General features: G+C 44.5%; 1 protein-coding gene across 1 annotated transcript in view; it reads right to left on the bottom strand.

Moving 5' to 3' along the window:
• PEPD (peptidase D) overlaps positions 1 to 24810 on the bottom strand; it is a 106691-nt gene that overhangs the window by 5044 nt on the left and 76837 nt on the right. The window contains exons 12-14 of the mRNA XM_088536528.1: positions 23584 to 23732; positions 9227 to 9411; positions 540 to 731 (exon numbers count right to left, since the gene is read on the bottom strand). Of these exons, the coding sequence (XP_088392654.1) occupies positions 540 to 731; positions 9227 to 9411; positions 23584 to 23732 (526 nt within the window). The remainder of the gene's footprint in view (positions 1 to 539; positions 732 to 9226; positions 9412 to 23583; positions 23733 to 24810) is intronic.

Raw genomic sequence — 24810 nt, 5'->3', positions numbered from 1 at the left:
AGATCGCGGAGGTGGCGCTCGGGCTGCCGATGGAAGCGGCCGCTCGGCTCCTCTCCGGAGCTGCCCGGAGCGGAGGCCTCACAAGCAGCACAGGCCCTGCCTTTGCAAAGCAGGGAGGCCTTCGTGCCATCCGGGCAGGCCTCCAGCAAGAACAGGCGTTCCCGCTCTTCTCCCATGCCATCCCGCCCCGCTCGGCGAGCGGCTGCCAGGAAGCTACCTCTGGAATACCAGTCTCAGGCTCCAATTTCACAACACACGTTCTGCACACAGACAAAACAGCTACCTGGCAGGTAATAGTACGGTGTTGACAGAAGATATTTCAATCAATGGAAAAACACATATCTTCTGTTAATTAGATAAGCCACGTTTAAAACTGCATTTAAAACAACCCAACCCTTCATACTGCCTGCAGGGTCAAAGGGCCCAAGGTGCTATTTCAGGTACAGCCTATGGGCAACACTTACGAGTTCTAAAATACTCCTTCCCAAGCAGGCAGCAAGGACACGGCAGCAGAAAGCGCCCGGGCGAGGGTTACTCACCCCGCCGAAGCCTCGGAAGCGCTGCAGGACGTCGCTGTTGATGAAGCAGGCCTGCGCGGGGTCGCCGAGCGCCTGCTCCAGGAGGGTCTCGATGAAGTAGATGCCCGGCTCGACGGTGAGCACCATGCCGGCCTGCAGCGTGCGGGCCGTGCGCAGGCTGCGCAGCCCCGGCTCCTCGATGCGCTCCACCCCCTGCAAGAGAGACACCGGGCAGGACGCAGGAGCCCAGGCCGCATCCACCCTCCTCCGCAGCCCAGCGGCTCCACACGATGCCCAGGCCGCATCCACCCTCCTCCGCAGCTGCACAGGGTGCCCGGGCCGCAACGCCCGAGCGCAGCTCTGCTGTAGTTACCTCCGTCCCATTCTTCTTATTCAGCTTTCACACACCGCGATTACTGGCTTTAAACTCAACTGCCAAACTGGTTTTGCACTGTAGAGATTTAGAGATACTTAGTACTGTCACTGCTTACCATGCAAAAAGTATTTCTTTAAAGGAAAAAAAAAAACAACTTTTTTTTTTTACTCTGTAGCCTCCTTACAAAGTTCCCAGTCTAATATTCTAAGGGACCTGCAAGTCTTCGAATGCACCCTCTGCATGATGTCTGAACAGCCAAACCATGCAGTGGGGAACAGCTTCTCCACAGATATGCAAATGTTTATTCTCACTGCGTGCTATTAAAATCACACATTTATGATCTTGATTCAGGAGCAATGAGTCTACACATGACCTCATAAAAGCAGCCCATTTAGAAGTAAACTTTTGTCAGATTCAGACTTTCAGGCAACATGGTGCTGACTGATATTATTAAAAAATAAGTCAAAACAAGTCCCAACTAGCAAAACATGCTCTTCTTCCCAAAAGCTGGTAAAGTAAAATGATATATGAGGACATGTTTAGTCAAGGAATTAGAAACATTGCAAAGACTAGTTCAGGATATTAATTTTCTTCCCCCAAATGTGCCAGGTATTGCAACATCTGAATAAATATATCTTAATTCCATTAGCTTTTAGCAAATCCTTTGCAACTGTAGCATAATTTCATCAACGAAACACGATGACCAGTAAACAGAGCAGGGGCCGCCAGCCTGCGAGCGCGCACACGCGCTTCGCTGCGTGCATGGAAACCCTTCCGTGCAGCCAGCGAGTTAAAGGCCAGCAGGCTGGCAGGATCAGGAGCATTTCCCGAAAACACTGGTCTCTGGGAGGCTCTTAGGGCCAAAGTCATGGTTATTTTCCTTGCCCACGGGAGGGAGACTCCTTTCACAAACCCCAGAACCGTGGTTGGTACCAGGGGGAGGAAACGCTTCAGCTGTGCTTCAATTCCCACATCATTCCCTCTCCAAAGTGTGCACGAGCCCACGGCAGTATGTGCTCCCGAACGTGCTTGCAGATAGGACAAACACACTTCACTTGCAGTCGCAGTCCGCAGCGCTCGCTTTGTTCTACCCCGGGTATCCTGGTTTCTTTACTATCCCCAGAGAGCTTATTCTGCCCCAGTGCACAACATCCTGCTGCAGCCAGGGTTTTTGGAGCTAACCAGCTGGGACACTTTGCAGAGATGTTTGCGGCTCCTGGTGCTCTCGCAAACCAGGCCGGTGGGATTCACCAGCTGTTCTCTGACAGTTTGCACTGTATATTTGATATATTTTATTCATACGTTTGATCTGAGTTTTTTCCACAAGATTTCAAGATTATTTTTTCTACTACACTAAAATTGGAGAGCACAATTTTGTCTTACTAAAGTCAGGAAACAAGAATGCTCTGATACTAACCAAGGCACTTTGCAGTCATATTCTTATCAAAAATGAAAGGGAATCAATATATTTCTACACTTGAAACAATAACTGTGCTGAAATGGAGTAATTTTTCTTTTTGCTGTTGCCCCATGAGGTTTGGCATCTCCCACATTCATTGTAATGCATAAAGGAAATGAGGGCATCCAATCTTGTGGATTAATCTCTCCATGAGCTGTAAACAATTAGATTAGTGTCTGGACCTTTTGGTGTGGTGCCAAGTATCTATCGGCTGCTTTACAACAAACAGTCCCTGTGTGGCTTTTAAGCACACTTCTCCTCAGAGCTGTTTGGGAGCTGGGCTCTCCGGCGGTCAGACGCGACAAGGGCTAACGCAGAGCGAGGGGAACGACGCAGGCGGCCGCGAGGGCCGCGCTGGCACCGAACGTGCATTTCTGGCTCGTGCTTGAAACGCACGAGGTGTGAGGATCCAGCCTCACGCACCCATGTACAGCCGTAAGGAACGCACGGAGGTTTTGCGTGGGCTGCTCGCAGCCCGATCCAGGGCTTCGTCCAAGATGCCAAGAGCATGTTTGCGAGCAAGGGGAAAAACCCACGGAGTCGCCTCTGGGAGCCTTTTTCGAAAGCCTGGTCAGTGATGAAGGGCAGGGTCCCTGGGGCACCCAAATACCCTGTCTCCCCCAAAAGCAGGATTTTAACTTCTCTAGAAGCAATTTAGAAACGAGCAGTTTCTGACACTGCCTCAGTCCTGACTCGGCTCTAGGTTGTGTCAACACTGGCTTCACCTCCAAGCTTCTGGACTTTGGGGACACAGAAGTCCCTATAGAAACGGGAGTGGCTGCATTTCTTGCAAAACAGTGTCTTGAGGGACGCTCAGTGACACTGTGTTTGGAAGCGGATGCCAGCTGCAGAGCTGCCTTAGCGGGGCTAGCAGGGCTCCAGCTGCGAGGTGAGCGCGAGGACACGACGGTGCCCATCGCACGCACACGTCTGCACGTGCCAAGGCCACGTCCTCTGCTTTGCAAGGAGGCCACTTCCCTATAGTTTGCAGCTAAACTACTAATGCCTCCACTCCAGCAATAACCATCACACTGTTTTGCAGTTAGATGAAATGAAGAGTAAAAATTTGCATGCTGGAGCAGCAGTTCGTTGCTATAATTGTCGTATCCTGGAGGCCTGGCTGCGGATGAGGACCCTCTTGCCCTCAGCAGCATACAAACTTTGCCTCAGAAAAGAATAATCTAGAAAGCATTATCACCTGGGTTCCCCATGATATTTTGAAAGAATTACTTTGCAAGGAGCTGCTTATTTTCCTGTATATTGCAGCAGTAACCTGTATGCAAAAGGATTTTCTAAGCCTGGTTTGATTCGGAGGATCTGCTCCCTTCTTCGAGCCGAGCCACTCGCGCAGGAAGCCCAGATGTACGACACTGTCATTTGTGACTGTACTGCTGCCAAGAACATCAGCCTCCAATTAATGGTTCATGTAAGGTAACACAAAACAGCATGTCTAGGCAATAAGGACTGTCAGGGGAACAAGAGAATTATTATGTAAACTGATTTCATTACTATGTAAGCAAAATAAAAGTTCAAATTGAGTTAAGTGGGCAGCAATATAAAATATAGATCTATTTTTGGAATAAGCAGGGAATCAGGAAGTACACAAGCATGCCTCTCCCCCAGCAAAGTGGCTATGGAAAACTGAGAGCTGCAGCATCCCCACGCTCGCTCAGTGGCAGGAAGGATCCCTGCATCCCAGCGAGCCTCATCCGCAGCCCGGCCCAGCGGGACCGTTCCCTGGGATGCGGCGGGTGGGCGCAGAGGAGCCGCGACGCTTCGCCCCGAACCTGGGGCTGCAGCACCCAGCGTGTCGCGCGCAGGCAAAGCGCAGAAACCACCTGCAACCCCCAACACCGGGACTGGGCCCCGCACGGCTCCGGGGCACTTCTTCCACCTACCATCCTCGTCACAGGTCTCTCTCGAGCCTGAGGAACGGACTGTCCCACCCAGGCCACATCCAACACAGTGCAGCCCTCACTCTTTTACCAAGTTAATTTCAAATCAAGTGTTTAAATTAGAATACTAACATTTTATGTAGACAATCTGAGAATCAATACTAAAATAAAATCTCATTTTTTCCATTCTTCCCTCTCCTCCCACTGCGTCTACCCGACTTCTAATTAGCTCATTTACTGTAGGAAGCACATTGCCCTGTGCAGCTAATAAAACAAAAGCCTCGAGTTCCCCTTACGTCGTCTCCCGGCCCTTCTCCGCGAGCCCTCGTCCCCGTAGCTGGTGCTGCTCACGAGCATTCGTGTGTTCGGCGCGTCCTGCCTTCCCGGCAGCCGAGCTGCCCGCGGGCTCCAAGCACCCGCGGGAGCTTGGGGGAACCAGCTCAGAGGTAATATTGCAGGAACGGAGGGCACATGCTACTTAATTGGCCATTTTTATTGTAAATGTTTTCATTCTTTTCCCGGGTGTTAGCTGCAGTACCAGGCCGAGGCTGCAGGGCGGTTTCTCTCTGATGGGGAGGAAGGCTCGCCTGCCATCTGCAATGGCAAACACTATCTCCTCCAAAAAATTAACCAAAGGAAACGAAACCCAAGCCCAGCAACAGAAAAGCCCCGAGCACACCACTGTCCCTCCCGGCGAAGGAGGGAAATCCTCTGGTCAGACAGGGCCTGCTCTGCACCACAGCACTGTGCTGAAACGGCACCCAGGCCCTCCCGCCTCTTCAGCTCCCCAAACCTCCCCAAAACTCCCCAGCTTCTATAACCGCTCGAACGCTGAGCTCACGCATCAGCCCTCATAGGAAGAGGTGCCAGAACTGAGCGCTATTCTGCACACGTGCAAGATGCTGCAGCTGGGATAAGGAGATCTACTGACCCAACACTGCAAGGAGTAACAAAATCCCATGGAGAGAGATCTTACACTGTGGTAAATTCTGCTAGTTGGTGGCTGGATCCAATGGATCAGCAACGGGCATTACAGATTTCAGTGCTATTCCACACGGCAGTTCCTGGAGAGTTGAAAGTCTTTACAAATTCCTTATAAAGTCCAATTCTTTTATAAAGGAATTTGTAAAGCACGAAACCACGTTGTGGCATCGCCATAAAGGAGCTTAATGAAAAAGAGTGAATTTGAGTGGCTTCTCCTTAAAGCAGCAGGTTTCTCCTCATCTTTTCTCCAGGTGTGCAGCTGATTACAAGAAAACAAACAAAACAAAAAACAAACAAACACACAAAAAACCAACCCTAAACCTAAAGGTGGCGAAAGGCCCTTCTCTGTGCTCGTGTGAGCGCCGGCTGCACCAGCTGTTCCGTGTCTGCAGGTCCTGGGTACACGAGACCACAGCAAGGCTTTGGCTTTGCAAGGTTACAACCAAGTGAAGCAATTTGCATCATTTGGACTCTATGTAGAAGCTCTAGGCTCCTTAATAAATTCACCTCATTCTCTGCTGCTTAATGGAAAAAAAATATTAACGTATCATTTGCAATGTTAGCCACACACACACAAATCTGCTTCACCATAAATTTAGTAGGATACATGAAGAAAATGATTTTTGCCAGAACAAAAAAGGGAACAAGATTATTCCTGCAGTCTCAATTAGGTTTAGTGACTTTCTGCAAGAGCCAGGCAGTGCTAGGGCACCTCTCTGAACAGTGAAGATGCTCCCCAAGCATGCACAGTCATGGAAGGACGTGGATACTCCAGGATCAAAACAAGCCTCAAACCTTAATAGGCTGATGGTGAATAGCAATGAAAGGATCAGCTTTTCATGACAGTAATAAATTAAAATCATAAACTCGGGTAAAACATAAATTTTTGAGAACAAAACAAAATGGAACTCTTAATTCACAAGACGTTAAATGACAGTAGTTATTAACCTAACTTAAATTAGCTGGCTTATTATTATAGAAAGTCATAAAATGTACTTAGCATTCTTCAGAGCCTTATAGTCAATTAATATAACATGAAATTGAATCAACTCAAGCATCTAGAGACGAGGAACCTAGATTTAAATGAAAACTTCAGCCCCATCTACCTCGGGGTCTGAAAATTTGGGATCACTCACCACATTTTCTCCACTGAAACAGGCACAAATCCTCAGTTATATCCCATATCCAATTTACCCAGAAACAAATGAAGGAGTGTGGGAAAACCATCTCCATGATTAAATTTTACAGCTGAAGCTAAACCCAGTGGAGTTTTCACCCTTTGAAGCTAGCTCTTCCTGACTCAGGGCCAGATTTGCTGGAGTGATTAGTACCACTGGGGCTGGATTTTCAGAACTGCTCAAGTTTTAGCTAGACCCTTAAAAGCAGCAGCCAGATTTTCAAAGTGTTCAATGCTCAGCTTCCCGCTAGGAATTACACGGTACCCTACATGAGGCCAGATTCTCCAAGGAGCTCTCGACTGCCAAGTACTTCTGAAAATCAGGACATTTTCTTAGGTGGTTATAGGAGAAATGTTGGAGGCTACGCTCTTTTAAAAATCTTGTCTTAAAGTAGTCGTGAGGTCACATCTGTTGGCTAAAACTGGTTATCCTTTATTATGGCAATATAGGAAACAAAATGTTGTATTTTTTAATATGCAAGAGCACCCTTTACAGAAAACGGGCAAACTTTTTACAGAGTTTGTCAAAGAGGAAGAAAGTGCTTGTTCAACATGGCATGTGAAAGCTGCTTACTGGAAAAGATGAAAACTTATTATTGCCAATTTTGAAAAAAAACAAAACTTTGGCTACTAATGAATAACTAATCTAAGCTAACAATGTCTGGAAATAGTTTTTCTGGAACATGTGAAACTTTGTGACGGGTAAAAATTAGGAAATTAAAACTTATTGTATTATTCCAAATGTAACTGTTTACACTTGAGGAAAAAATAATGGAATAATATCCACTTGGAAAGTTTTTATTTTTAAAAAATCCTTTGTAATACTCCCAGAAATTCCCTCAGCCAAAAGCAAATAACTCTCTTCTTAACCAGCTAGGAAAAAAAAAAAAAGAGCATGATACTACAGGCATGGGCTGCACAATAAACACACAAACAGCTTTATAATGTCCCTTGTAAAAATCCTGCTCGCTGGTGAATGATTAAAACCCACCAAAATCATGCCAGAGTGTACCAGATGTCTCCAAAACCCGCCTTTCCGGGAAGCGGTGAGACGTGGAGCAGGAGCCGCCTCCCGCGGGGAGCCCGTCCACACGCTGCTCATTCCAGGACACAGCAAGGACGGAGCTCTCGGCACAGAGCACCGTCATTCTACACACCCCAAATGTCAAAGTGGAGACCCCGCCGAGCCCTACGTCTTAGATTCATCTGTAACAGGTTGCATGTCCAAAACGGTAAACAGATAAGTCTCCTTAAAAACACTGCCCTTAAATTCTATAATATACTGGGTAATTATTAGTTGTAAGTTTGCTTGTAAATAGCTAAAAATCAGTTTCAAAAGCGGACCCCACAGCCGACATGCCATGCCACAGAAACCCTCTGTCAGAGGCAAGGTGCAAGGGGCCTGGTGTTTGTCCTCCCAAAACATCAGTCCTGGAATTTCCTATGTGGTTAAGGTGCTTGCTCTAACTTCTAAAAAGTAGTGTTAATATATAAAGCAAAAATTATACCTTTTCATATCCTTTTTTTTTTTTTCTTGTTCCTAAAATTTAGTTTACCCTCAAGCTAACCAAGGTTTGAACATGAGCTTGAGTGGAATAAACTCCACCCAGTTCAGCAACATTATTCACAAACACAAGCTTAAAATACCCTACACAAAAGCACCCAGCTCCTGGATTTCAGATTTGTGAGGTCTCCCAGGTGCCACATGCCGTGTGCTTTGCTGAATGCCAGTATTTTCACATAGGGAGAATTCCCCTGGGAGAAGGAGAGACGACAACCACCACCATCCTTCCTCTCCTAGCTAGCGAGGAAGCTTTGAATCCAGCACGGGGTTGCCTTTGATTTTTGTTTCATTTCCATTACATGTAAGTTTAATAGGCAATGCCAATATATTGTCATCACGATATTGTGTGTCAACAACAATTATATTGAAATAATTAAAAACACAGCTATCAAAGAGCAATACTTTTTCTTTCTGCTGTGCAAAAGACAAATCGGAAACATGAGCTGTTATGTAGCCTTCACCCAACAGAAACAAGTTCCTAACTGCTCTCAAACCAAACTTATAAACTCTTGGTTTATTTTTTCAGATAGGAGAACTCTCTTACATAACAAAAAGAAAGAAGGACACAAATTCATTTTCATATTGTACTATGGAAAACCCTTGAACTCTCAGCCTCAAAAAACTAAAATACAGCATAACGAAAATCCTTCTGAAATGGCTGCAAACTTCCTTTCTTTATTCAAAGTTTAAATTCAATTCCCCTTAGAGATTATTTAATATCATGGCAAACATCTTACCACTGCGTACTGAATTATACCCACTCTGCTTTCAGACCACACGCATGAACCATCATGTTAGCTCAAGGAAAAAGATAACCAGCAGCAACCCAGAACACCAGGAATGATGCTTTCTGGTATGCAAAGAGAAGACGACCTAGGAGCCTTTTCCTTGCTATGTGCATTCCTGGACAGCACACCTGTCCTGCGCCCAGGCCAGCGGTGGAGATGAGCGCTGACGCCTGCGCCGTGGCACGGGCAGCTCCCGCGGCCGTACGCATGTTCAGCAGCCGAAGAAGGCCTGAAGGGCGGCATCGGTTGCGTTCCCCGCCTCAGGTAATTTATGTTTTAATGAAATAATAGATCCCCACTTTAAGGGGAGACACTGCATAAATACCACCCCCAGAAAAGAGCCGCACTGCGGTGCACACCTGCCTCCGCTCAGGGAAGAGGCGGCCGCCGGACCGCGCGGTGGAGAGGAATGCGAGCGACTTCGGAGGGTTAATCTGCAAGGCGAGCGGGAACGGACTGACTAACCTCTGGGTAGCCTCCAACGTCGTGCACGTCAATTCCAAGTAGGTGTCCAAGTCCGTGTGGCATAAATATTGCCCCCAGATGAACCTTCACCATGTCATCTACGTTGCCTTTCAGAATGCCAATTTTCGTCAGCTCCTCCAGATGGACTCTGTCAGCCAGACGGTGCATGTCAGGCCAGGCGACCCCTTGGAGAGCAGGAACAAGCAGCTGAGTTAACTATTGCTGCAAGTTTTTAAGGGCAGCTTTCAAGAAACAGATGCAACACATGTGCCCTTCATTTACTTAAAAAGGGCAACCGCATTAGTGCAGAAATACTCTAAACAGCACAAGTTATCTTGACACACATGCAAAGCGCAGAAAAACACAAAAAAGGAACAACAGCATCCTGTAACCTGGAGCTGAACACAAAAAAAGTTTAAGATCCTGCAACTGAGTACGTCTGTGCAGATGTAGATGTACCAGTGAGTTTTCCAAAATAATATCAACTGGTAAAATGCAGTTATTTTAAATGCAGAGCATGAGATTTTACTGTATCTATCATTTTTTTAATAGTGACTATACCCATTTATCAGATTCGAGATGGCTAATACTTTTCTATGGACGTAGAAGACGTAGAAGATTTAAAGCCCACATCTTTCTGGCAAAGACGCTCTCCAGAAATTAATGATTCCCTTGTGTTAATGGGCTGTGTATAACACAAGTCCTTTAATACATGTACTAAAACAGCATTACAAAATACTGTTGGTTGACTAAAGACAGAGTGCCAGGATACATTAGATTTCTATTATTTCGGTGTAGGATACAATTTTGCTTGACAAACTGCTTGGGGGAGGAGGGAGGAAGAAAGCAGCCCTTTTGTTAGTAACACAGAACTGTCCTAATTAGTTCACCATGGCTTTGAGTCATCATCAACAGAGCAGTTGCAAAGTCAAGACAACTAGGGCTAAGGTACAGTAAAAGAATATTTTCCTTGTTCAGTTTTTGCATGATTAAATTAAAAATAAATAAATAAACCCCAAACCCAGCAATTTTTAGGGCCAAACTCCCAACAAGTTCCCTTTGTTACACTTCAGTTAAACATACAGCTTTAGCATTTTGTGAACATTAAGGTCATTTCATAAGTACATTAGCACTTTTTGCTAAAGGTACCGAGGCGTCAAAGGTTGAAATACAATGATCCCATGGGAGAGCTTAAGTAAAATCCCATTGTGTGACATGGCCCCGACATAAAAGTTGGACACAGAGCGAAGAACAAGTGGTTGTTGAACACAGCACCCTGCCCCTGCACACACAGGTGCACCCTGGTGCTGTCCTTACCACCACCCCAGGAGCCCCTCAGGGGGTCAGTTGAACAGAGAGCGCTCACATCTCAATTATTTTCTTAATATTAACTTAAACATTACCTTTTTTTTTTTTTGAGTACTGATTACATTGAAATTTTCATTGATTGAATTGCAATTTTCACTACTCTAGATTCATCTGGAGTTACTTTGTGGCTACTTCACAAGAGATTCCCTTCTATTACATGATAAATTCAAGTCATTACAGTCTATTGCACTGATACTACTGATACCAAGCTGGAAGTATTACAGAATCACAGTAATTTTCCTGTTTATTCTGTAGTCATAGGAAAAGAGAATTTCTCTATGCAACTCCCACTTCAGCTTCTACACTTCACAATCATCTGAAACTGCTCTAAAAGCCTCTATTATTTTTTCTTGAGAAATGAGATATTCTTTTGAGATCTCCTTCAGGATTTGTTAACTAAATATTACTATAAGTCTTTTATTTTCAATTCCATGTCTGCAAAGCCATATATAATAATAGACTCTGGTCAACTACCTGAAACTACATCCTCTTCTGATGCAAGCACCAGGGTCAGAATTCTGTTGTAAGGAGACGAAGCACATCTAGGGCTCCGGATGCTCTGCATGAACTTAAAATGCACTTAAATTGCTGCTTGCAATAACGCTTTCCCCTGCATCTGCACTGGTATGAATTGTCCTAATCCAAACCTACAGGTTCCCCTTACAGAGCTACAGCCGCCTTTATCAAACTGAGATTTTTTTTTTTTTAGCTCTGCCAAGCTAAAAACAATGCAAATTTTTATTAGAGATACAAAGAACATAATACTAAAGACTGCACAACCTTAGCTGTCCCAGGGGCTAGGGCTAGGATATCTGCATTTAACCATATTTTTAGTAAACTAGTAAATTTACTGGGGGTACAAAAGTCCTCTGACTCTGCTAGTCTGGTTTTCATATAGACATACTGAACTCTCAGTACTTGTGAGAAGCCCATAAGGGAGGAAAAAATAAATATCACAGCCAACTTTCCTAGGAAAGCTGTGAACAGCATATTTTGGGTAATCTCTTCTCATACAGTGTGTGATTCAACAAGCTGGATGTGCCAGAAGGACCTGATCTCTGTGCTACAGCACAGCCACATCTGTATTCTGATCATATGCCTGTGAATGTGTGTGTGTGAATAACTTCAGCATGTTAAACACAGAAAATGACAATAAAGATGCTTTCTTGCTCACAACCCAGAAACATCCGAAGAGACAACATATTTCAGACATGAAGAAAACCAGCCAACCATCCAAAAATGAATGACCAGCATCTTCTACAAGGGGTCCTTTCTCCCTGGAGGCTGCCTGGCGCTCAGGCACTTGGTCCCTTGGATTGCCCCTGTCTGGGAAATGCTCTGTCACCTGCTGCAAGCTGACACAGCACAACACCAACACTGTATTATCAGCTTCATAGCGAGACAAAACACCTAAAAACAACTAAAGAAAACAACCCATAAAACTTCCACACAGGTGGATCTGACACTAGTTGTGTGAGTGTTACTGCAACCGCTGATGGTTTTGCAATCCTGATCTGAACCAGCCTCACGCCACCAGCCACCCGCTCAAACGTCACACTGATTTATTATTCGGGACTATTATTTTTAGGCTCTGGAGAAGTCAGCACAGCTGCAGACATGCTTTTTGTGTAAAAAGGGTAGTTCCATCACTATCTTTAAGCCAATTTCTAAACCAGTCAGACCCTACCGACATGAGGTTTAGAAAACTAGATTGGACGGTCCTTGGACTTTGGAAGCTTGCACCAAAAGGAGCGCGGGCTGGGGAAAATCTGCAGATGGAGCGTCTGCTCCCCGCTGGATCCGCTGCCAGCGCCCGGCCGCGGCGGGAGCATCCCGGATCCCTCGAGGAAAGCCAAGCACGCGGCGAGGACCGGCCGGTGGCCAGGTCTGAAACGGGAATGTCACAAGGCATTGGATAATTAAGCAACATGTAACCACAGTGGCTGGCCAGTTTTTAGCTGTTGCTTCCATGCCAACAGTATAGCAGAGCTTTATGGAAAAGGGGGATGCACCGTGCCTAAAGCTGGCAAAATTAACATATTAAGTCTACCACAAGGGCTAGTTTTATTTATTTTTCCGTCAAGCTTACTGTTACCTGGTATTCTTAGATACCATTGTGATTGACAAATCCGGGAAAAAAAAAAAAAAACAGAATATTGTTTTATTTACTTGAAAATATTTCCTGTCTACTTTTCCATTTGAAAAAAAAAATCCAGATAACACACTAAGTTTAAAAGACTCAGGGATATCATATGAGGACATTGTCCCTTTGAGCATGCTCTTGATAGTGCAAAATTTTGTTTCAGAAAAAGTGAAAGGAATGCTTGTAGTGAAACAAGGAATTAAATGCAATCCCTACTTGTGAAGGAACACGCTGTAACTGTGTAAATAGGAGAATTAAACAAGGCAATCGTTATCAAATATCACATTATAGGTGTGCCTATGTTGCTGTTACCTTGGAGGTGCTTTCATTCAAGTGATTACTTTCCGATGCTTTATTAGAAACTGTTCTAGAACATTAAGTAGAAGTGGCATACAGAAGTAATTTAGAATTACTGCTTGGTATTTAGCCACTTCGGTCGGAGAGCGATCTGAAAAGGCCTAACAGGATTTTTTGGCCGCTACTTAGGGTACTTTGTGGTTAAATTGTGACAATGATTAAACCACAAATGATTTAGCAGGGTTTTTTTGTTGTTGTTGCTGGGTGGGTTTTTTTTTGCCAGCACAGATGTCACAATCTTACTAAAAAAATTTGCTATGGCAAGGTTGTAGTAACTGCTCCCCAAACTGTGCTAAGGTTAAGGCTACATTTAATTTCTGAGTGCACACAGACAAGGGCAAAAGGCCTGATGTCCCCTGGCAGTGCCACTAAAATGCAGACATAACGTGCAACGCCTGTCCAGCCAGCAAACCACTGGAACAGATTAAAATCTGCCAACACACAGCAACCGTATCGGACATAAAACAATAGGTCCTCAAAATTTCTAATCAAAGCCAGTTTAAAAACAAAACAAAACATTATTTAAATCATAAAAAACGATCATTTCTTCCCTCTCTACTTGGAAGCTAGAGAAGAATTTCTGATTTTCATGCTTTGCTTTTGGCACGCTGGATGAAATACGAAGCAGATATCCCACGTGCCCCCATCTCCCTGCCAGGTAGGACAGCTCTCTGGTACACACCAAAGTATCCAGCAACCAGCAGGAAACCAAAACCTTCCACCTCCCAGGCATGGTGAAACGTGCCCAAAACGGGGCAGATTCTCCCCAAACACACCTAAGCCCTGCACGAGCTGTCTTTGGTGACAGCAACAGGAATCACCAAAGGGAACCACAGATGGCCACTGCTGCCTGCAAAACTCCCACCTCTTTCTCAAGAGGGTGAATAGCACCGTGCTATTTGGTTGTGTTGTCATATTTCCTTAGTATCAGCACTACAGAAATTTTAAGTGGCAAACCCCCCGTCTTCCCTATTACAAATCCTGCATATCATCATCGAGGGAAGAAAATCAAGATTAAGTGTAAGCCATACTGAAATCCTAAAAAAGGCAATATGAAAAACTACAGATGTAGAGGAAGGAGAGGGATTTCTTTCCATGCGGGGGAAGACACAACATTTTGATGAGCAGTACTGGTAGATTTGGGGAATTTTGCTTCACAATCCTTCCAGACAGGTGCATGTTGAAAAGAGGAGGAAAAAGACTGGGAGAAGGGGGGAAGTGCTCACAGAGAATGATCATGATGTGGAAACTTATCTGGGAAGCTTAGAAAAGACTCTGTTTAGATAAGACTCCGGGCAAACAGAATAATCTCTGTCTAGCGGGTTTGCCCTCTGACAGCTACAGCTGACACAGTGTCAAGATCGAAGGACTCCTGAACTTTGCACCTCAGCTGAAATTGTAATGTGGAACATGTGCATCTGACTTCTGAATGAAGACAGCACTAGTGCAGGCATTGCAAACGGGTTATTCTGCCCAAAGCCAATGGACAAAAGGATTTTTCTTAAATAGTCTTTAAAATAATTAGCAGGAGGAAGGCTAAACGGCCGCAGCCAACTGAGGCTCCCATTCTGCAAGGGTTTCTAAATGCTGTGCTTTGCACAGCCTTGTGGAACAAGCCCCGAAGCAGAGGGTCGGCCCGCGTCCCCGCGGCGCACAGGGGGCACCCAGCACGGCTGCTGCGCGCGCCCCACGGCAGCGCCGCCGCGCAGAGCAGCCCCACGGCTCGCGAGCGCCTGCGTTTTGGTATTTGGTAACAGCTCGGTGTTGTTTTTGCTCCACCGCTGCTGCAGTGGTCACTGGGCGCATGGGTCAGCTCCTGCGGATTGGGCACAAGCGGAGAGCAGCTCCCAGGTGGTTTGCAGGGAGACGCTCGGTCTGGAAGCCGCATTCCCACAGCTGGCTGCGCGCGCCCGGGGCCCGCAGCACAGGGACAACCGCCCTTTTCCGTCACCTCCTGCCGCCGGGAACGCTGCGCCGGGCTGGGGTCACCTGCCCAGAGCCCCAGCAATCCGTGTCACCCTCTCTGCTCAGTTACATCCTGCAAGTTTTCCGAGCCTCAAGGACAGGCCCTTGTCAGCACGGAGCTGTGCACCCTTTCCTCCCTCAGCCGTTACTTATTTAAAGCCCTGGCTGATGCTTTTAGTAGTTTATATGGACCAAAGTTGAATTAAGTTACCACAGAAAGCCACACTGCCTTCTTGGGGTTCCTCACAGACACCTAGTTTAGAAGGGGAAACTGATTTCTGAACATTAATGCTCGTAAGAAAAACACAGCGAACCCCACTCGACAGAGAGGGTCGACAGCGGGCTGTAAACAGCTTTTTATAGCACGTACTGACAAGATTTACTTTCCAATTTGCCTTTAACACAGTAGCACATTTTTAAATGCAAAAGCTTAAAAAAAAAGAAAACAACAACACTGCGGTGTTATTCAGTATGATTTGTGAATATAAAATACTAGTCAAAACATGCCCTGAAACCATTTATTCTTCAGGGAAATTGATATGAAATCTTCAACTTCTCTTATTAATGTTTTATGCCTAAGAATAACTGTCTTATTTTAGATATTATAGCAGATTAATAATAGTAGCACTACCTAAAATATGAAAACTGGAATGGGGGTAATTCAAATGGACCTTTTGGAATTATTCAAGCTGCAAAACAGACCTGTGCTCCCACCCCCTTTCCTGATGTGTTACTGTCAAAAGGTCTAGTTTACAGAATATTTTTTTCTTGTAAAAATTCACCAAAATTAGCTACTGTTCTTTACAGCAAAACTGACAGTTTTGACAACATGCTGTTACACTAGGTACAACTCTGGACTACATGAACATAAAATGACTCACCTGCAAAAAATGCCCACTGCATGCAATGGGGACCTTAACTTGGAAGAGATAAATAAAAATAAACACTAAAACAGAGCAGCTACAATTACTCTAGGTCTATAAAATATGATGTTAGCTGAAAATAGTGGCAATTACTCTAAAGTGGTATTTAAAATGGTAGCAAAGAATAATAAACCTGAACTCTTATGAAGTTATAAAATAGTTGCAGTCAAAGAGAAGTTCTGAGGATGTGATCTGTGAGTTTGCAATTTCTGATTTTGCATCCCTGAGCTCAATTCGGTAACAGAAGCAGCTGCCAGGAACAGGATCTGCTGTGGCGAGTACTGTTGCCACTAGTTCCCATCAAAAAGCTCTTTAATTATTCGGATTATTCTAATCCTTGATCTTAGTTGCTATCCTATTTTTTTTTTTTTAGAGAAATGTTATTAAAATACAGAGCAGGAAATCATGTTGCTACTTTGAATTGCTACTTCAAAATCAGTTCATTGCACTTTCTGTTGTATTAATTGGGTTGTTTCTAACAGTGGGTACTTGTTCACTGAACCTACACCCTCCTGCAAGTCAGTTCTCCTGAAAGAGCCATACCTCGATATTTCGATACGTGTTTTCAAGAACAGCCCATCCAAACTCTACACTGCGTTGAACGGAAGGGAGACCTCCTGCTCTCCAAACCCCCGAGCCGCGGATCTGCGTCCAGGAGCTTCATGCTCCTCAACAGCAGGGGAACACGGTCCTCCCTACAAGCACGGGTAAAACAGTGGGAAATGAAGAACCAGTTTTGATTTGTCCTTCCAACTGACAACACCCCTCGACAGGATGCAGATGCATAAGATGTGGGCCAGGAAATCACCCCCGTGACATCAAAACCAGACCATAAAATCCAAAGGGTCCAGGCAGCATTTCTGCTGTCCCCCACAGAGCTCGGCCCTGCACCTACCAAGCACTAGAAGGAAACAGCAGCGAGATCCTGCCGACCCAGCACACTCAGCTCATGCTGCTGTGCTCCTGGCTACGGCATGTCCCCCACATCCCAAGCTTGCTCGTATTTGCAGGATTAATAGAAAGATGTTTAATTTTCTTGGCTGTTTTGTTTTTCTTGTGGTCACCTAACTGTTTTCTTGCTCACGGGTTGCATGGCAGTCCTGGTGTCAGGAGCATTTGCAGTGGCTGATCTTCAATGCCAAAAGAAAGGCCCTAAGAGCTACACTGAAAGAGCCTGTGTCTTAACATGAATTCCGAGTCCTGAGAAAGTTGTAAATCTTCCTGCCCCAATGCAGGCATCTGCATCTGCCACTGTCGGAGATGTTGGTCCTGGAATGGAGACTGTTTTCAGGACACTCCTCAGGAGTACTCATCACAAAGGCTAACCCTGAAAGCCAGAGGCAACACGTATTCACTCTTTGGAATATTAAAATGCAGGACCAGGGGAATACGCATAGGCCCCTAAGCACGAGCTCCAACTTGAAAAATTTCAGAGACAGAAAACCCATAGGGAGGCCCTAGAGTAATGTCAGCGTCCCAAGGAGGAAAGTTTTCACACCGCATATAAACTGGCTTGGTGAACAACTTCTGTGCATATTTGGAACAATTCTGTATTTCTCATTTTATTGAAACAAACAAACATCAATCAGCAAAATATTCCCAGTTGCCCAGCTAATGTCTGAATGCAATTTCAGTTCAATAGGGACTTGGGATATACAAGCTTTTTAAATCATATAAATGTAGAGATAGGGAATTGAATGCTTGCCAGCCTGGCCTTACTCAACTGTTCCTTGGGAACAGTTTTCTAGACAAAGAGGACTTTTCTTTTGTAAACTAGAATTTAGAACTATAGACCTTACTGATCGAGGTGTTTTAATTCTTCCTCCTTCTCCACAAAATGCTAACATGTAGAAAGTGATTTGTGAGAGATTGAAAAAAATAGGCTTTAAAAAAAAAAGGAAAAAAAAAAAAAGATGCCAGCTCTGGCAATAGTACCAGGGATGCTATACATAACAACCTGATTTCCTGCCCCTCTGCTGACTTTCTGCTACACTATAAAGACGACAGAGTGAGAAATGCCTGAAGATCCCAGGGTGTGCAACAAATAGGGATCAAAATGGGAAATACACAATTGCTCCAAGATTTAGCTCATTACTCTGAAAAACTTCATCTGTTTATGATCCAGTACATTAAGCCAAAATAGTTTTAATCGCAAGGCTTAAAAATTCATTCTTTTTATTTTTTCTCTATACAGTAGATGCTTAAATACGTTCCAGAAACTTCAATGTTATCAATATACTGTCTTCATTAACTAGGATTTAAATTTATAGAACTCTAATTCCTAGCTTCGTCTAAATGTTCAACATCATAATCTACATAGGAACCTCCAGAAATCACCTGGCAGGCTGGGAACAGCATGGATACTCAGCCATAGACTAGAGAAAGAGAGAGAAAAAAAAGAAGCTATTCTACAGCAATTTCCCAAACAGTACTGCGCTCATACATCACTAACAGGAAAGCATCCACATGAGATCAGAGCAGTACTCAAATCCCAGTTTTAATATGACTGTCCACTGATTTGCAAAGGTCACCTCCTGCTCTAGAGCTTGATTGGAGAACACAGTCATTGATCTTCACACCAGCACCTTCTTCTTAAATGACTGACATTTGCATTTGCACATTTCAAGCCATATTTCAAATCATGGAGTAATTGAGGTTAGAAGCGACATCTGGAGAGTATCGGCTCCAAACAACAGCTCAAAGCAGGGCTAACTTCAAAGCTAGATTGTGTTTCTTCAGCAAATTGTCTCTTAGAGATTTCTGAAAAGGACTAGCTGCTCTTTTACACATTTCTTCAAATAGATTTATACTAATGACTAAGCGCAAATGATACTGGTTTCCCAGCTGTAACTTGTGACAAACAATTCTCCCAGTTAATAAAGCTCTTCCGTTGACCTTAGCATCTAACTTAAGTGACGGGGGCAGGAATGAAGGCAATATGGGATAGAGGACTTGGGACGGACACACGTTCCCTGTCAAGTTCCATGAGTTTCTTCAAATGTTTCCACTACCAACAAACACCACAAACTCGCTCACGAGAAGGTCTAACAGAGCGCAGCAGTTCAGACGTGCTAAGAGAAAGACACCACCGCAGGGATCTGCTGGAGATGCCACAGACATCAGACTGAGACTTCGCGGCCTGCCACTAAACACTGCACTACATCATGTTAAGCCCACCGATATTACGATGCACAAAACTTTTACCCCTTATTATTATTTTTTTTTAAGCCTGAACAATTGCAGGGGAAAACAACTCCCTGCACTGAAAGCAATATTTTTATGGTTACAGCATCAAGGACTCCAGAGTTAGGAAATGCCCATTTATGCTGTCTGTACAAGCTTTGTTCGGGTCTCGGTGCTGACACGTTATGATCCAGTCTATTAGTTACATGACAATCGCCCACTTTTAGTCTGGCCCCGCGGAAAAGCTCCCATCACACTAACCGCAGCTTCCGACCCACCACAAGATGCAAATCCGCATGGAAAGCCCCAAGTTCATTTAGGCCTAGGGCAACCTTATTTCCAGAAAACCGTAGCTCCAAGGCAAACCAAGTTTCCCCTAGACCACTGAAGATAACTCTTTCTCCTATAACTCCTACTCTATCTGCTGCAGAAGCTGAAAGAAACAGGAGACTTTACAAAAAGCAAACATGGCCAAGGCACGTGAATATTGCCACTGGAGTTCGCAGCTCTCCTTGCCTCAATCTAAGGTTCCAGCAGGATGCTAGGAAGGCTGCTTAAAAGACAACGTTTTGTATACCCTCATTGATTGTTTTCCTTCACTCTGCTAGCACTTGGCCTGAGACTGTGGAGCCTGATTAGCAGAAAGGTTAGGCACTCACAGCTGCAATCGAGGTGAAAGCCATGGGGTTTTGAACAAGAATTCTATGCTACGGAACCACAGAATAATTACGGTTAGAAGGGAAGGGACCTTTGGAGATCATCTAGTTCAACCACCCTGCGCAAGCATGGTGATGTTACATTGAACACTCTTAAAAAAAATCAAGTGTGATGAATTTCATACTTGGAATGCAAAAGCCAGCAGGTTTTCCGGGGATTTCTCCAGCCTGCCTGCCACTGCCCAGAGAAGGGGACCTGGGTCCCTCTTCCACACCACGAAGATGATGTGAGGTGAACTCACTGTTTACCTGGTACTTGCATACCGGTGTGATGAGCACCATAAGAACTGGTGAGGACGTGACTAATCCTGGAGTCAGAGCAGGCTTTGAACAGTAGGCAATAAAGAGACTCTGGGCTGCTCATGGAACAGAAGGTTAAAGCAGGATACCGAATAGCTGAGCTCGTTCTGTTACACACACGGCATGAAGATACCACAGAGAAACAATGGATGCATCTACATGAACTGTTTGAGCTCCTGTCGTCTCTAGATGAGGAATCGCTTGATGGTCTGTCCCCACTTACCACTCTTTGATTTACGTAGCCGAGTCTTGAGTGCATGAACTAACAAAACTGAACTAGATGTGCTCCAGGGGGGCACCTAATGCACTTCAACCAATTTAGCTGATTCATCTAATCAAATGAAATACAATGCACAAGTGAATCAAATTAAGCCACCAACTTCTAAGATCGGAACACTCAGTTTTGCAATTTCACAGTTTTTAATAGTTCTTTTTGTGTACAATATCTGAGCAAAGATGAATTGTTTTCTCACATCACTGTTCTGAGTAAGAAACAGATGATGCCTCGGCCACTGAAGTGGATGTGTCAGTATTTTGCACATCCGCCTCTGTGTTTTAGTTCTGTGGCGGAGTAAATTTAACCCAGATGGACTTGACGCATTACGAATATCCCCTCAGTAGAAATGCAACATTCCTCTCTGACATTTTGGATCGCGAGTCGGACTTTGTAGGAAAGAGGCAATTACGCCGCTGCCCCACGAGCAGCCCTCCTGCCTCTCGCTCCAGCGACCAGCTCCGCTGCTTTTATACCAGAGCCGTGTTCGGTCGCTTCAAAAACCACTGCTCACGCAACAGAACTGGACAAGTCTTTCTCCCCTTTTATTTTAAACAGATTGGGTTTGTGGCAGGAGTTGTGATGACTGCACTAAACAGTCTATGGTCCCAGAGGGTGTGCTTTTTTTAAAAAACCTTCAGAATATATTGTTTGGCTTGCAGAAAGCATTCTTTTCTTTTAGTTGGAAGTAGGAAGACCCGTATATGTGGTTTGTGCAGTTTGCATTTTTGCACCCTGCATGGGACAGAGTCAGATTTTTTTTTTTTACAATAAAATATGAAGTTTTGAAATTGTTTTAGTAAATTACTATGACTGTTTATATATAACAAGCAACATATGTTGAGGGTGTCTATTATCTCTCAGAAAGTTACCTCATTTGAGAGTCAATTAGGTTCACATAAGAACCTAACTGAAAAAAGAAACCCAAACCTCTGAACCGGACACATCTACACAAAATATTTAAAGTTGCAAGCAAATGCCTGTGCTTCATAAACACAGTTATGTAACACAGTATTCAGCTAGCGAGTCTCCTAAGTGCTTGCTCTGTATCTCGCGACGAGGAGGACTCCAGGAATCATTAACCTCCTGAAGATGACAACGAGACATCCCGGGCGACCGCCTGCCACAAGGCATAATTGAGGCCCTATTCTACAGCTGGGGTGAAATAACAATTTCTAGAGCTGCTGACGTTGCCGTTTACATTCATTTCACACAGACTGCCACATTAATGGCCATTGTCATGTGAGCCAAGGCGTTGGATTGTCTTTTCTCCCTCCTTTGGTCTAAGTAACCCTGGAATATGAAGACAAACAAAAATAACAACAAAATGAACAAGGACTCCGTATTTCAGAAATTCTGATTAAACTTGAGCTATGTTTTGCATTTAATTCCTTTAAACTCAGAAGCTTTTGCCTCCCTAGGAGGCCTCAAGGGTTTCCTTTCCGCTAGAGAACAGACACGTGCCAGCCGAACTCGCGGGGCTCCCTCCCGCTGCCCTTTGCCAGGGTGAGGGCTCCCCCAGGAGCAGCCCCGCGCGCTCCTCGGTCGCACTGGCCCTGTCCAGCGAGGCCCAGGAGGCGGCAGCTCCCCTGCCCAGGCAGCAGGACCGGGACGCTCGGCCCGCACCGCCCCGCTGCCCGAGGGGGACGCGCACCAACCAGGCTACAAAGAGCCCTGTTTCTACCCTCCTCCTTTGCCACAGCATGTTGTCACCTGAAAAGCACTTTGTCCAGGTGGTGCTAATCTTTGTACCTTGTAAGACTCCAGCGATAATTGCAATTCAACAGGACACAGAAGGGTGAGGTTGCATTTCACTGCCTTGGGTACAGAGGTAGCAAACAAATTAAACTAATGAAGCAGTACATGGGACATGCATTGAAATTTCCTGACTGCTAGCTCCTAAAGCACACAAATGCATCTGCACCTTGCTAATAACCAGGCAAGACAGCTACTGCACAGGGAGAACAGCTGAAATCCAGTGTCATCCTCTCCTGCACATAAAAAAGGTCTGAACGCCGTCTACCAATCTGAAACTCCTCAAGCTAGTAAAAGATCTTTGCAACTGATTTTCAGAAATATTTTACTTAATATGTTCCTTGTTTCCTGACACAATAAACAAACTGGTTAGTTAACTGGGGAATTCTCTGTATCACTGTGGTGATAGCATCATGTCAGCTTCCAAAACCCTCAAGATGGCCAGCAGCTGATTAGAATGCAATATTGCCCAAAATGCTACATAAAATAACTGAACGTGGGACTGAATGTAACCCAAAATTTGAAGAGGAGCTGGAACAAGACTCCTTAAGGGGAGAAACAGTAGGTGATGAAGTATGCACATTGTTACTAACATGGTAAAATACCTAGGCACCATTTGTGGTTAAGCTTTGAGTGGCTCAAAGCTGTTCTATTAGTAACACTAAGAAATGTTTAACTACCTTCACTCCTAATATACTCAAGATCACAGCTGCAGTTAGCTCTAAAAGCATTTATTTGTTACCCTGAAAGTGGAATTGTAGAAAAATAAGATTTTCATCAAGGCAGGCAGCTGTTTTGATCATGAAAATGTATACTTGAGTTGATGAACTCGCTGGCCTACTATTTTCAGGCATACAATGAAGTACTCGATAGCCAGTACTTTCTAAAGCTTTTTAAGCCTAACTGAATAGCATCCTTCCTAAAGATGCACACCCCATCCACTTCTTCATCAGAAAATTTCTATTGTGCTTCCATGTAAAATACAGTAAAGCCTGAAATACTTGAAGCAAAATATACATGTTTCATTCAAATGCTGACTTATTCTTTGGCACAAAGTTTCTCAAAACATGGCTGCCAGGATAAACACTGGAGTTCCTACTGTGACCACTCTATTCAATGGATTACAAGAAAACAGAGATTAAGATACCTTTTTAAACTTATTAAAAATGTTGCCCCATATATTATTTCTTTCTAAGTGTTGTATGGAAAATGTTGTTCATCTTACCCCATCCTCCATTAAGAGTTGCTTAAATACAGGAATGAGCTTTGTCATCTTGTTCCTTTCCAGCTATTTCTAAAATCCCAACGTAACTGGCCTTGCCAGGCTGAACCTCAAGGCTGCGGGTGCCTGCTGGCACGCTCGGCTCCTTTACCTGGCCTGACCGCTGCCATCACGGCGCGCGACGACCTCAGCACCGCCTCGTAGATCGCCCGCTGCTCCGGCGTGAACTTCCCGTTCGCCGGGAAGGTGCAGGTGATGTCGGAACCGTAGCAGTAGTACTCGCCTCCCATATCGAACAGGCTACAGGGAAAACAAAGGGGTGGGGAAGGAAAGCGTCATTCCAAAAAATAGTTGAACAGGTATTCTTCTTGTTCTGAGCTTAAAAATAGGCTGTACGTTGGTAGCAGGGAGCTGTACTTGCGTTACACACGGACACCCTTACCGGCAGCACAAGCCTGGGTGGAAACACTTAAGGAAGATAAAAAACACACGGAGAATCCCTGAACCCAGTTTGAGCTTTTGAGCTCTGGTTTCTAGGAGGAACATCTTGGTTTTTCAGAAGCAGCAACATGACATTTTATTCTCTCCTGAGAAGTGTTAGCACCACATGGATGGTCTAGCCTCAACTTAACAGAGAAACGCTAATTAATTTATGACCTTTTGTGTTTAAGTGTCATCAATGCATCTGATGGTTTAAATAAAATGTGTCCAATAAAGGCTGAGTGACACTGCTCTGGACATAAACTTTCCTTTAAGACAAACTTGTCTAACAAGGCTTAAAAAATATGGAAAGATCCAGTCAGTAAAGAACATTTAGTAGAGTTTTCTGTATCAAGGGTGGAAAAAATTACTACGTGCTTTCTTTTATGGGTAAAAGAATTTGCTTTACTTTTTGAGAAGCAAACTTATTCTATGCATGAATAAATGATTTACCACCGACCACTCAATCGCCAGAAACCAATCTATGAGAACAGCAAGTGGTTCCTTATGCCCTTGGGAGAACCCGCTTGGACATCTGCAATATCATGCTTCTTGAGCCTACCTGATAAGGCGCTGGTTTCAGCAGGCTCAAAAATCAGCAAATAACCAAATAACCATTTGGACCAAACAATACCTAAGCAAATAACCCTTCAGTTCATCATATATTGATTACCAGAAGGCACATTTTACATATAGGACTTTGTTTGGTCTTGACTGATAGTATTTGAGTGACCTCCTGATTTCTCAAGAAATGAATCATAGTCCAAATTTTCTAGCTTAGCTCTTGTTAAAACTACCTCAGACAACTGTAAATAACACTCATCTTCATGAGAAATGTAATTTTCCTTAGCTGCTTTTAGAACGTTGGAGTTTCTTTCCTCTTGCTTGTGCTCCATAG

Source organism: Tinamus guttatus, unplaced genomic scaffold, assembly GCF_059628265.1.
Source record: "Tinamus guttatus ecotype Peru unplaced genomic scaffold, ASM5962826v1 Tinamus_guttatus_pri_ptg000674l, whole genome shotgun sequence".
In the NCBI taxonomy this organism is placed as follows: domain Eukaryota; kingdom Metazoa; phylum Chordata; class Aves; order Tinamiformes; family Tinamidae; genus Tinamus; species Tinamus guttatus.
Note: the sequence above shows the minus strand (reverse complement) of the source record. Positions and strands in the feature narration are given on the sequence as shown.